This window comes from Lynx rufus, unplaced genomic scaffold (genome assembly GCF_022079265.1).
Source record: "Lynx rufus isolate CCGP_SWC_20201006 ecotype Redwood Valley unplaced genomic scaffold, mLynRuf1.p SCAF_10, whole genome shotgun sequence".
In the NCBI taxonomy this organism is placed as follows: Eukaryota; Metazoa; Chordata; class Mammalia; order Carnivora; family Felidae; genus Lynx; species Lynx rufus.
In genome coordinates, this window is record NW_025814824.1 from 42,700,654 (window position 1) to 42,714,233 (window position 13,580).

At 41.3% G+C, this 13,580-nt stretch overlaps 1 protein-coding gene across 1 annotated transcript in view; it reads left to right on the plus strand.

Moving 5' to 3' along the window:
* Positions 1 to 12,008, plus strand: part of SH3GL2 (SH3 domain containing GRB2 like 2, endophilin A1) — a 170,522-nt gene extending 158,514 nt beyond the window's left edge. The window contains 6 exon segments of the mRNA XM_047098158.1: positions 3,322 to 3,465; positions 4,289 to 4,422; positions 6,221 to 6,379; positions 7,960 to 8,063; positions 9,605 to 9,735; positions 11,809 to 12,008. Coding sequence (XP_046954114.1) covers positions 3,322 to 3,465; positions 4,289 to 4,422; positions 6,221 to 6,379; positions 7,960 to 8,063; positions 9,605 to 9,735; positions 11,809 to 12,008 — 872 coding nt within the window.
* The last annotated feature ends 1,572 nt before the right edge of the window (positions 12,009 to 13,580 follow it).

Genomic DNA, 13,580 nt, shown 5'->3' on the forward strand with positions numbered 1-13,580 from the left:
TTATTCTTCCTTCAGTGGGCATGTGTTAAACATCCACAGTGTACACGGGGTTATGCTAACCCATCTGGGAGATACACCCATCGGCATACCAGGATCCTGTTCCCATGGACCAGGGGAGGGATTACTGTTGACAAGCTGTTTCAGCAGTAAACCCAGTGGGGGCAACTTGAACTAGGATAGCAAAGCTGGAACAGTAAATATGGGGCTGTAGCCTCAGAGATTGTAAAAATTTGTGAGAAAATTTATGAGAAAGCAAAAAAGATAATTTGAAAGAGAAGAGACCATACTATACGAATTCTAATGTCTGAAATTTGTATTTTCCAGGTTTACTTTCTGTTTCTTAAAATACAGCTTTAAAAAAATCATTTAAATACAATTATGTTATATTTAAAGATGATGAATTCAGAGGTCTGATGATCGTTTTCAAGAACACAGAAATTTTACTAACTAGAGATTCTTGATAAATATTTAAGGAGTTTGTGAATGAATTTAAAAGCCAGCCTTTTCATAGTATGGAGAATAATATGTGGATCAATAGATATTTTAGAGGATTTGAAGAAATAAACTAATAGGTATGGTTTTCTTTACCCTTTTCATGAAAATGTAGAAAATTTCCAAGATATTTTTAAGTAATTAGTAGAAGAATAAGAATGATGACTTTGAAAATCAGCCACAGTATTAAACCATTTCAATTACTTCTGGTCATTACTTAACCACAAGAGGACTTTTAACAGAACCAAGCTATAAATAGCACAAATCAATACCAACTTTTGTAAAAGGAGTAAGTCTTCAGAGTGTAGTCAAAACAGGATTTGAAGGGATTAACTACCATGTGTGGTTTCCGCACTGTATTTCATTGGCCTCCATTTATCTTCTTTCCTTCTATTCATTCTATAATTCTTATTGTCTGATGTTTGCTTATTTCACTTTTATTTGTGCTTTTATGGCTTCTTCTCTGTACTCCCCCAGTACCTTGTACACATTAGCCATCATTGCATTTATGTTTGTTGCCACTGTCTGTTTATTTCACACCTCACTATACTGTGAGCACACTGAGGGCAGGGACCGTGTTCCTTCCGGGATCTCTGATACGACTTATTTTGGAAAAGGCTTTGAAAATATGCTCTAATAATACTGTTCCCTCAAAAATGTGTGACCATGTAGCAATTTCAATTTTTGAAAATTAACACATATATACTTTGAAAAGCAGAGTAAGGAAAATTTGAATTATATATATATATATTTTTTTTTCCAGTTACCACCAGGCTTTGCATATACTATTAGCTCAACTAACTGCTAGTCACTATGTGATTCTAAGCTTAAAGATACTTCCCTCCAGAATCCTTCTTTGCAATGCCCTCTGCCCCCAGACTGAGGTGATGCTGTACTTCTGTAACTTGCTATAATCCCCCACCATGGCACTTAGTATATGCACTTCATTCTAATTGTTTTAAAATAGATGCTCCCCTTAGTTCACTGTAAACTTCCTAAAGGGAGGCACCATATCTTCCTTGTTCATTATAATATATATCCCTGGGGCTAGGCTGGGAAGAGTCCTCTCATGATAACTGTCCTCATCTCCAGTTTTGACCTTGGAATCCCAAATTTAAATAAAAGCCTATTTGTGATGTATGGAAGTGTTAAATAGCTATATTGTACACCTGAAACTATACAACACTGTATATTAGCTATCTGGAATTAAAATAAAAACTTAAATCCCACCTTGCCTCAGCTCAATAGATGGCTCACATGTCTATTCCCATTCTAGCATAAATTCGGGATTTTATCCTCTGGAGAGGTCTCTGAACTGCAGGATACCAGGCACATACTTTAACCCTAGCCCTAACCCTACCCTCACCCCTAAAGCCTAACCCCTAACCCTAACACCCTCTGTAGGGACCTGACCTGCAGGATACCAGGCACATATCCTCACCCTGGCCCTATCCCTAACCCTAGATCTGAGGGAAAAAAAGATGTGATATATATGAATATTATTCAGCTATAAAAGAGAATGAAATCTTGCCATTTGCATTGATGTGGATGGAACTAGAGAGTATTATGCTAAGCAAAATAAGGCAATTAGAGAAAGACAAATATATGATTACACTCATAGATGGAATTTAAGAAATAAAACAAATGAGTAGAGGGGAAAAAAGAGAGGCAAACCAAGTAACAGACTTAACTGTAGAGAACAAACTAATGGTTACCAGAGGGGAGATGGAGGGGGCAGTGAGTTAAATAGGTGATGGGGATTAAGGAGTGTACTTGTTGTGATGAGCACCGGATGTTATAGGGAACTGTTGAATCACTATATTGTACATCTGAAACTAATATAACACTATATATTAACTAGAGTTGAAATAAAAACTTTTTAAAAACTATTTGAAACAAATGTTCAAGATTAAATATCGGCCACTGATAATGCTGGAAGTGTCTTTGGCAGTGGTTCATTCAGGGGTTTCCATGCAGATGGGATCCTGGGCACAATCCTAGGCTAATGTACAGCCCAACTCTAATAATGAACCTGAGGAAATCTAGTATCCTAGCATCAAGAAATTCTCTTTAACACTGTGTTAGAAAAACTTTTTCTTCCAGGAAAACTGGAGTTGCTTCTAAGCATCTTTTATAAAAACAATAGCAAAAAAGAAATTGAAGTGCTCTTTGTGGCATGAAACTAATTCTCAGAAGCCATTATGTTCTAGGGAAGTGATTAAGTCTTTTTAATGAACTCAGTATTTCTGTTGTTCATGGGTCTGTTTACCATCAGAATCTTAGTTGAACAGTGATTTTGAAAAAACGGGTGTAAGTAAAATTTGGCATAAGGCTCCCATGGCAAGAATTAACAATTTCCTACTTTTGTCCATAGACTCCTAGAATTGAAATATAAACTTGAATCCTAAAACTTAGAGAATGCATAATTCAGTAGTTTTCAAAATGCTTCCCATGGGGCCTCCCAGCTCCACAGAGGTACTGCCAGAGCCACCACAGTGAAGAGAGGATTGGAAAAGTACACAGGAAGATGGAGACCACATGAGGGTAGGATCTCCACCCAGAAGAGCTTTGCTTTTTCTATTAAGTTCCTTGTAAGTATTGAAAGAAAGGGAAAGTTTGGTGATTAAAAAAAACAAAAGTCTGTTTATATCAATCTGTAGGCCAGCCTCCTCATATTACAGATGAAGACACCAAAGCTAGGAAGGTGCAGATGTAATTGTTCATAGCTGAGGTGGTTTATGGGCCAGTTAAGGTCTGATTCTCCATCCGGCCCTGTCTCTGCTATATCACATTGCCTATTGTGAACGTCTGTGATCTCTTTGCCTCCAGCTTCCAGAGCTAAACTCAGCATGATCAACACCATGTCAAAAATCCGTGGCCAGGAGAAAGGGCCAGGCTATCCCCAGGCAGAAGCACTGCTGGCAGAGGCCATGCTCAAGTTTGGAAGAGAGCTTGGAGATGATTGCAACTTTGGTAATGTGTGCTTTCTCACACTTCTGTTCTTTCATTTGTCTGTGGGGACTTAGTGCCAGTAAGACGCTGCAGGAAATTATTCAAACCATTTTATATTTTGATTCTGTTTTAGATCTTATATGCATGGGCCAAAAATTTGTCTTCAGAGTCATTTCATGTTTAGTGTGATTTGTCTTAGTAGAGGTTTTAGTTATTTTCTTTTTCCCTGATGAGATCCTAATCTTTACAGTAGCTGGTGAACACATCCAGATGCCTGGAAGCTCACTGTGGAGTGTGTCTGACATAACTGAATATTAGGGCAGAGGGAACAGTCTGTATGATGTAACACCTTGCCCCATAAGCTTTCTCTGAGATCTACCACCCCAGATGAATTCCTTCACCCCTCTCTTGTCCGACTCAGTCACCATACTAAACACTTCTGTTTTCACTTCTTCATGATGGGAAGTCTCAGCAAATAAATGTCTGTTCCTTATATTTGCTTCTGCTAAATGCATTGGCCTTAAACAGGTTCCCTATTAGGGAAAGCCCGTACTGACAAGGGAGGGTAGAGAGCTTCCAAAATTGCTTTTTAAAGGAAAAACAAAATGTTATGTTCTTCATAATAAGAGATACCTCCCCCTTGGTAGCATTGAATTTGTACTGTATGGACTGTCTTAGGTGGAAACACACTGCTCTCTAGAGGGCATTATGTAATGCCTCTCATCTCCATTGTCCTCGCAAGACAGGCAGTAGTCCCTGGGTTTTCACCTGTGGTGGCCCTGTGACTGCATATACATTTCACCTTTGTCCTTTAACGTGAAACAGACTCATTCTCCCCTTCCAGGCCCAGCCCTTGGTGAAGTGGGGGAGGCCATGCGGGAGCTCTCGGAGGTGAAAGACTCATTGGACATGGAGGTGAAGCAAAACTTCATTGACCCCCTTCAGAACCTTCATGACAAAGATCTGAGAGAAATTCAGGTATCTGCAACCAGTCCTTTAGGAAGCAAGCAGTTTGTGCAGATGTAGGTGTCCTTTTTCTTCACAAAACTTTTGTTTTAAGCTTATCGTGTGCGGTCAGGTTTGAATTAAAAACAACCCAGCTAGACAAATTGAGATTAACCGGAAATGCAGTTCTTTTGCCCCACTATTATGATTGGGCCTCTTATGACTATTACATTTGACTTTTCCACATTCAGTCTTCAGGTTTTTCAAGCTTTTTTTTTTTTTTCTCCAGAAGAATAATATCCTTCCCTGATACTATCCAGTGTTATTAATTATGTCTTTCTGGGCTGATTTCACCCTCTAAAACAGTTGTTAGATGTATCCATTGTTAGCTTAGGTAAATAGCTATACTATCATTCTATAAACACATGTTTTCATATTTTCATGATGATTGTTAGGACTGAGGAAGAATAACCAACTTTATAAAACATGGAGAAGAGTGAGCTCTTCCAAATAAATAAAGTTCACCTGGCTTTGCCTCCATCTGTGTGTATAATGTTTACTCATTCATTCCTTCAACAAATATTTATGGAACCTCTCTGAAATTTAACTTTATTGTAATGTGGTCATCTACAGCTTGAAATCCCTTACACGGCTTTTTCTCTAGTCTCCTCCCCCGTATCACTTGCTCAAGATTGCAGTTAGTAAGTGGCAGACTCACTCTAAATCTACAATGTTAACCCCACCTCCAATACTCTACCCTGACTGCAAGTTCAAGTGTGTTTTAAGACTATCCCTTCCAAAGGAGCAAACATTTAACTTGGATCAGGGTGTGGATTGCAGGCAGGGTATACAGTGGAAGGGAAGGTCTAGGATATTTTTCTTCCTCTTTTTCTTTCCTGCTCCCAACTCTGTTTTCATCTCCCTCCCTTTCTTTCCATACACGCCCAGGATCAGGGAAGTTTAGCGTTTCCTCCCACCCATTAGTAATGCAACACTGCAGCTCTTTGCAAAAGACACTTTGTAGCAGTGGGAAACGACTTTCCCACTTTGTCACTAGATGTGTTGGGCAGACGTTGGGTGGCCTGGCAGTGGGGAAGGATGCACGGAGGGATTGAAGAGCACTGTGGGGCATTAGACCCCGTCTATTGTCCCTTCTGAGTTAGGTTTTTTCCACTTTTTTAATCATCTACCAAATGGGAGACTTAAACTCATCAGTGGTTCCCTGAAAGCTACATCGGTCACCAAGGGCTAAGGGTTAAGATAGAGATTACTAGATGCTGGCCCTGGATATGCTAATGCAGGTGATCAGTAATCCATATTTCTGATAAGCAACTTATGTGATTCTAACAGACTGATTTCCTCAAAGATAAGTCCCTTCCAGCATTAATGTTCTAGGACTCAAAAAACAAGAATGCCAGTCTTTTTCACTTCTTTTCAAGGGAAGTGTTTTTCCCTCTGCCTTCTTGCAAGCTACCATTTCTCTTGAAGATGGGAACTTGTGGGTTCTATGTAGCAGTGTTTTCCACATGTGAGGCGGTATGCACATATGCCCAGCTTGGTTTTGGCCCAGCAAGGTCAGAAAATAAAGGGCACTGGTAATTCCCACAATTTCTTTCTTACTCTTAATTGTTTTTAAAGATGCTTCTCCACATTTAGTCTTTGGAAGCATTTGCCCCACTGTTGCAGGTTTCTTTATTTTTCTGGTAACATGATATTTTAGAACTTAGCCTGTCTTATTTTGGAGGCTAATAGGCATGACAGAGAAGTAGACTAAAAATAGGCCCTTTCCATGAATCCTTTCAAAGCATATTGCCGCCCTTGACTTTTTCAGCATCATCTAAAGAAGTTGGAGGGTCGACGCCTGGACTTTGATTATAAGAAAAAACGACAAGGCAAGATTCCAGATGAAGAGCTCCGTCAGGCTCTGGAGAAATTTGATGAATCTAAAGAAATTGCTGAGTCAAGCATGTTTAATCTCTTAGAGATGGATGTGAGTGACTGTCCTGTGGTTTCTAATTTAATCTTGCCGTTGAGACTCAAGATTATGTTAAAGGGTTATGTAATTTAAAATGTGCATATCTGATTACACTATATGGTGAGAACTTCAGCAGATAGTTATTTCTTTTAAAAAAATTGAAAAAATAAAGTAGATCAAGAAATGGTAAGGTTTTTTTCCTGATTATCATGGTTTGATCTAACTAGATGTTTGACTCCTAATGACCTTAAAGAATTACCAGTGGTGAGAAGATGAAGAATCTTTCTGATGATTCATGTAAAGGTTCAGTAGCTTAAAATACTTTGTTGAAATATTTGGCAAATTGGCTTCAGATTATAAAAGAGTATCACCTAAAATGCATTTAGAATTGAGGGTCCCAATATAGGTTAAGATGTTCTGTATTTTGAAGTAAAGTTGATATTTTCTGTCAAAAACTAATTTCAATTGAGTTTGATGATTGTAGCACAGATACTGTATTTGGGGGCATGTATAACGAAGTTTAAATTTATTTTTACATTTCCAGAGCACCAAATTATTATTTGTGGCTTTAGAAATTATATTCCATTGAGTCCTTTCAGCCTCATAGCCATGAGGACTTCTGACTGCTCATGTAATAAAACCTGCTAAACAGCTTTCAAGCTCTTGCTCACTCTCACCTCTGGCCCTATCATTTGCCGACCAACTTCTTCTAAGATGTTTACAGAGCCTTTATGTGCTTATCACTTACCCGCCTTGCCCTGACTGGTGATAGGGGAGGCGTGTTGAACATACCTGGATTTTCCCACCACCCAGAGACACAGTGTAGGTTTTTCTTTATGTGAAACAACTGGTGTTCCACCTGCCTGCTAAAGAAGGGTGCTCTAGGCACGAGGTGTGACCTGAATCACAGTGTTCCTTCCCAGGGCCCCATTCCACCCAGGGCCCCATTCCACCCCAAAACTTATGGAATAGCATTGCCTCTGCTGACTTGGAGGGAAATACTCAGCTAGGTCACAGCCTGAGACACAAAATGAAGAGTAACTGAGGATGCCTAGAATATTAGAGCTGAAATGCACCCAAGCATTGACCCAGCCTCTTTACATTGCAGATAGATTGAAAGAGGACAAAACGTTTTCCATCCTAACACACTACCTCCATGCTTCCCCCTGTGACAAATCAGTATTCACATTTTTATTAACAACACTAATATATTGACAGAGCATGAAAAGTACAGGGAGCCAAGAGTCCTTTGGTCAATGTATCTTCTTCCTATAAGAAATCAATAAAATTAGCCAAATCCAGCTGGAAGTTTGTAGCTAAGAATGAGACTTTCAGTGAGAGTTGTATGTGATCTTCAGTTGGATTCCTAACTACTCCTTGTGGTATTGGTGTTTCCAAGCATATGGATGCTTCTTATCCTTAACTGATATGGAACCTGAAATATCTCCTGGGGCTGGAGATTGGGGTTGTGTGTCAGGGCAGCTCTGTCATATATGTGCTGGGGCAGGAGTGGTTGCTTAATGAGGGTAACCTGGTAACTAAGGTGTGTCTCCCCCCCCCACCCCCACCCCCACCCCCACCCCATCGGCCTGCAGATCGAACAGGTGAGCCAGCTGTCTGCGCTCGTCCAAGCCCAGCTGGAATACCACAAGCAGGCAGTCCAGATCCTGCAGCAAGTCACTGTCAGACTGGAAGAAAGGTATCTCAACATTTCCTGAATTTTACACTTCCATTTTCTTCCTATGAAATGATGGGTAAAGAAATGGAAATAATGGAGTCCATTTTAAGTAAAACTTGTGCCAAAAGTTTTGATTCTGCATAGGCACTTTGTGGATTATTTGTCTTGACTTTTGTGGGTCTTGTGCTTTGTTTTACTTTGTTCCCTTGAGTGTACTCTTGTGTTTGTGAGAAGTCAGTGCTTGGATTGTGTGTTGGCCACCACAGATGGGAAGCCGGGTGCTACCGAGGATAATGGATGTGATTTGCTGAGCAGATACTCTGTGTGCGTACTGGAGGCATATCATCACCTATCTTATGAAACAGCTCTGTAAACTAAGTATAATTAGCTTCACCTAAAGGTGGGAGCCCAGGGAGATCAAGTAACTAGCTTAGGGTCACACCGTGGTGTCACCAGGGTTTGCCAGGCAGGCATAATCTGTTTGAAAGCCTGTATCTTTTCACACCATGTAAGAACCCTCCACTGTCAGAGGGACAGCTTTCGTGTGCCTGTTCCGTCTCCTCAGGTGCACCCCACTGTGAGGGTAGTCTTGTGAATGGGGCTCCCTGGAGTTGCAAGGTCCCAACCTGCATAGCTTAGAGGTCCTTACTGTAACACACGTCACATTGTGCAGCTTTCCTCCATGCACCCTCATGGAAATGTGTGTAACACTCGGAAACCTCAAGAAAGATCTAAAAGCATGCACTTCGACATACTAAAGAAGTATTATATGTCTTTGTGACATCTGTTGAGCAGAAGGGCCATTTTCCTTTTATCTCTCTGAAATATGTTCAAAGTCAGTATCATTCTACAGTCACCATATCTTAACCTCTCCCTGTCCTTGCAAATCTGTACACTTTGCTCCATATGCATCTGAGACTATGGAGAATACTTGGGGGTGTACGGAATATATTTATTGTCTACACCTTTCCACTTTCCTCCTGTCTTCCCTCATTTCTTTCCCCTTCTTGTATCTCAAACTGCTCACTCTTCTCAGGGTATTTCCTCCTTCCAAATCTTTTCAAGCTCTTGAGTTCTTCTGGAAAGGACTGTTCATCTGGAAATGACTCTTAGCTGTGTTTTCTCTCCTTCCATAAGCCTTTCTTTGGGCAGGTAGACTCCTGCCCACTCCCACCCCCATGTTCCTGTAGCATTTTGTATGTATCTCCATAACCGCACTTACCACAGTGTATGGTACTCAGTTATGTTCCATCTCCCTTACACACCATAAGCTGCTTGAGGGCAAGAACTGTGTCTCATTCATTTTTGGGTTCCCAGCAAATTTTCACAGGGAGCTCTGAATAAATGAGGGAGGGATTGAGAGAAAGGTTGAAGATGGTGAGGGCATGACCAGAGGGACACCACTGAAAGCAGAGACCTCCTACAGATAAGACGGCTATGGGTTCTTTTGAGATTTTCCCTGCTCCACATTGGTAGCCTTCCTGGATATCACTGCTTTTCTTTTTGCTTCTTAATTGGCTACATACTCTTATCCCCCTCCCCACCTTTTCTTTTTAATGCAGAATAAGGCAAGCTTCATCTCAGCCTAGAAGGGAGTATCAGCCTAAACCACGAATGAGCCTGGAGTTTCCGACTGGAGACAGTACTCAGCCCAACGGGGGCCTCTCACACACCAGTACACCCAAACCTGCAGGTAAGGAGCTGAGACCTGCAGACCCCATTATAAGAGCCTTGGGCACCTCCCATTGGCACTTGTCCGTAAATTCTAGGTGCAGTCCAGTCGGGCTGCACAAGAACTGTACAGTGATATATTTCTTACAGGATGGTTTTGTCAGGTAGAAACTCTTTCAAAGCACTCCTTCCTTCTTTTCTCATTGATCATTTCTTTCCTCCTTTTCCCTCTTGTCTCCTCTAGGAAACTTTCTTTGTCCCCTTTTCTCTCCCTCTCCATCATTAGCACACATTAACCTCTTAAGTAACACATTTGATTTGGACCTTCTCTTGTGTTGTCACCTTAATGAGCCAATTTGGTGCCAGCAATATCATCTTTTTTTCCCCTGTTTTACTCTCTGTGTTCCAGAACGCATGAGAGAAAATGCCCCTGGCAGGGCGTGCCCACATACACTCACATATAACCCACAGACAGCAGCTCCAGGAACATGTCCAATTGGATTTCTTAAGTCATGGGAGCAAATGGCTGAATATATCTGTAGATGAATGTATTTCTCATCTCAACATCTGCTCTCTTCCTCTCCTTCCGCAACCTTCAACCAACTCATTATGCCGTGTAACTGAGGTTGGTACAGTAAAAGCTAAAATTTATTTTCTATCAGGAATATTGATGTATACCCAGTAATATATTCTTTCAGTTGGCACCATTGCTCTCCACCCCCTACACACAGATTAGGTAAAAACCTGTGCTTGAGGTGTTTTCAACCTTAACATTTACCTGGTTGAAGAAGTGGAAACTCTCTTAAAACTGGATGTGGACTTCAAAGATACGCAGTGTCTCCTATTTTCCCTGTAGCCCAGTGCTAATGTTTTGTGGTAAGAAATGCTTTGTGAGATGCTCTCAGGAGACCATGAAGGAAAACAGGTGTGTGGTGACAGTCAGCGCCCTCTGCCCTCTGCGTTCCCCTTGGCTTCTCGGAGCCCCCAGGGTCAGGTATTATAAACAGCAGTGGCTCTTAGAAGCTAGCTGGCCACAAGCACTAGTCATGTCTGTTGTGACTAGTTTGCTTCTCCCTGTTCAGAAGCCAACCGCATGTTTAACCCTTTCTTTGGAGACTTGCTCATTTTCTGCTTTAAGTAAAAAAAAAAAAAAAAAATAGGTTATGTTGTTTCCCTTTCAAGCCATCTAGAAGACATGGGAGGTGTATGCACTTATCTGAGTTGATGTGCCTATGTGGATACATGCTGTATAAAATATATATGCTCACTTAAAACAGATCACTTTTAAGATACAATTCCATTCTTCATTATTTTACTCAAGGTAGAGTACATTATATTTTGTGTGCCAGAACTCTGATGTACTCCTATTATTTATATATGTAACAATTTACAAAGTTATATAATTTTTACGTGATCTCAGTTAATAGCCACAGTAGTAGTGTGGAGTAAGTTCTGCTGTGAATTCTAATGTTAGACAAAGAAACTGAAAGGGAAATAAGTGCCTTGTGCAAGGTCACCCAGAATATGAACTTGAACCCGGTGTCTTATATTGTTTTGTTTTCACCACATTACAGCAGTTTCGCAGAGGCTGGAGTCTTTATCTTTCAAAAGTGAAAACTGCACTGTTATTCTGAGGTTGCCAAGCATTCTTCATGTAATTAACTTGACTCTTTCACATGGGCAGAGATTTTAAAATGCTAACATGGAAAGGGTTCTGGCCTTGTTATATTATTGACCTAAATCTCATTAAAACTCCCTAAGTCACTGGGTCTCCCATCTCTGGACATCATCAGGAAGGCAAAACTTGATGGACTGTGGCGCATGTGTTACAAACGTAGATGAGGCTATTTTTCATACTGGACATGGAAGCAGGCATCGAACAACTTCCAGAAATCTGAGAAAGCTTCTGAAGACTGGTAAAGAGCAGATGCCATGCAGTGGACTCGGCATGAGCCGCAAGAGGAAGCTTCAGCAGGAAGAGGAGTGAGGGAGGAATCAAGGGGGACAGCAAGCCGGGCAGGTGCAGCAGGTGGTAGATATGTGACTTAAATACCCCTTGTCTTTCTGTGTTCTTCTCTCCTGCTTTCACTTCCAGGTGCCCCAATGGATCAGCCCTGCTGCCGAGCTCTGTACGACTTTGAACCTGAAAATGAAGGGGAGTTGGGTTTTAAAGAGGGTGATATCATCACACTCACTAACCAAATTGATGAGAACTGGTATGAGGGGATGCTTCATGGCCAGTCAGGCTTCTTCCCCATCAACTATGTGGAGATTCTGGTTGCCCTGCCTCATTAGGATGTTAGGCTGGCAGGCTTACCTCCTCTTGACCCAGATAGTTAAGTTTAACCACTGCTTTGGTAATGCTGCTTACAACACATCCCAAGTGCAGACCGCAGTGGTCCAGGTCATCAAGCCCCACCGAGTATCTTTGGTTGACTTGTGTGATCCCACAAGAGTCATGGTGATGGGTGGTATCTTCTTAGGCTGGTGGGCATGGCATGTGCTTTTTAAACACCATCTGAGACCAGCCAGTAGTCATGGAACTGCTGTTTACACAGTTCTCAGGAGGTTGTGGCTTCTTAGAATATGACCATGAGCCACATCACAGAAAAAACATCCTACTGAAGATACTGTCTATCACCCAGGGGCCAACTCAAGGTCTCAGGTTCTCCGTTTCAATAGGAGAAAGTTCTTGCTTTCACATTGCCCCTCCCAAATATGTGAGTCACAGAATTGTGGAAGAAAGCCTCCCTCACCAGCAACTTGTCTTCTGGTCTGAATGAATTAGTCCCTTGATGCTATAGGTAGGAAAGTGTTGAGTGAGAGTTAAAAACCTTTTCTGAAAACTGTCACCTTTGTTCCTCTCACATACGCGTGTTTCTGAGGGACAGCAAGTTTTCTTCTCACCCTGCTAATAAAGCCAGAGGGGGACTCCCGCTGTTATTTCTAAGTACTACAGTGACAGTTGGCAATCAGCATATTGTGAGAGGGGCTGAAGAGAAGAGATTCTCCATTATGAGGAATTGGGAAGACATCTGGTTTCCAAGCTTAAATTTCTTGCTGCAGAGAAACGATGTATATATTTAGGCCATTTCTGAAGGTACAGGGAAGAGGGAACAAAAATCACTTCACTTCAGTTTTATTTATGAATTACATGTTTCATGAGTCCGTTTGGCACAGAGACACAAGAGAAAAACACAAGAAACCATTTTTCCACTAGTTCCTAGACCAAGAAACAGCAATTGTCTTTCCTTTTCACTTCCACCTTGTGTTCTTTGAACATCATTTGTGCATATTCTGCCCTCAATGAGGACCAAATAAAGATGATTTTTGTGCTTAGCAGTTTAAGTAAGATGTGTGGCTGCAGATGCAAAAGTTTTTCCCAACTCAGTCATTACTTTTCTTTCTGTCCCTTCTGTTCCATCTTCGCGTTGTGTGTACAGTGCCGTGTGTAAGCTTATGAGTGGTTTTTTGTTCTTCTGGGTTTTTTTTTTTGTTTTTTTTTTTTTTTGGTATCAGTCATTAAGTCCTGTTAGGTATCCAGAGTTCTATTTATCTAGCTGTACAGATTCTTTCAGAGGTTTAATGTGCTGCTTCGGATGTGCTGCCTGCGGTAGTGGGTCATGTGGAGTGAAAGGCAAATCTTACTGCTTAATGTATAAACCTCTTACCACAGGAAGCATCGCCGTTTCCAATAAATATTGCTGAAGACAGAACCAGAGGCCCTGGTGCTTTATTTTGTGTCTGTTGTTCTGATGGGTCTGACAGTGGGTGGACTGGGTCTTCTTTCAGTCTCCATTGTCGTCTGATGCAGCCAGACCAGACCCGCTTGCCACCTCAGATCTCCCTCCCTGTGAGCAAGGGAAG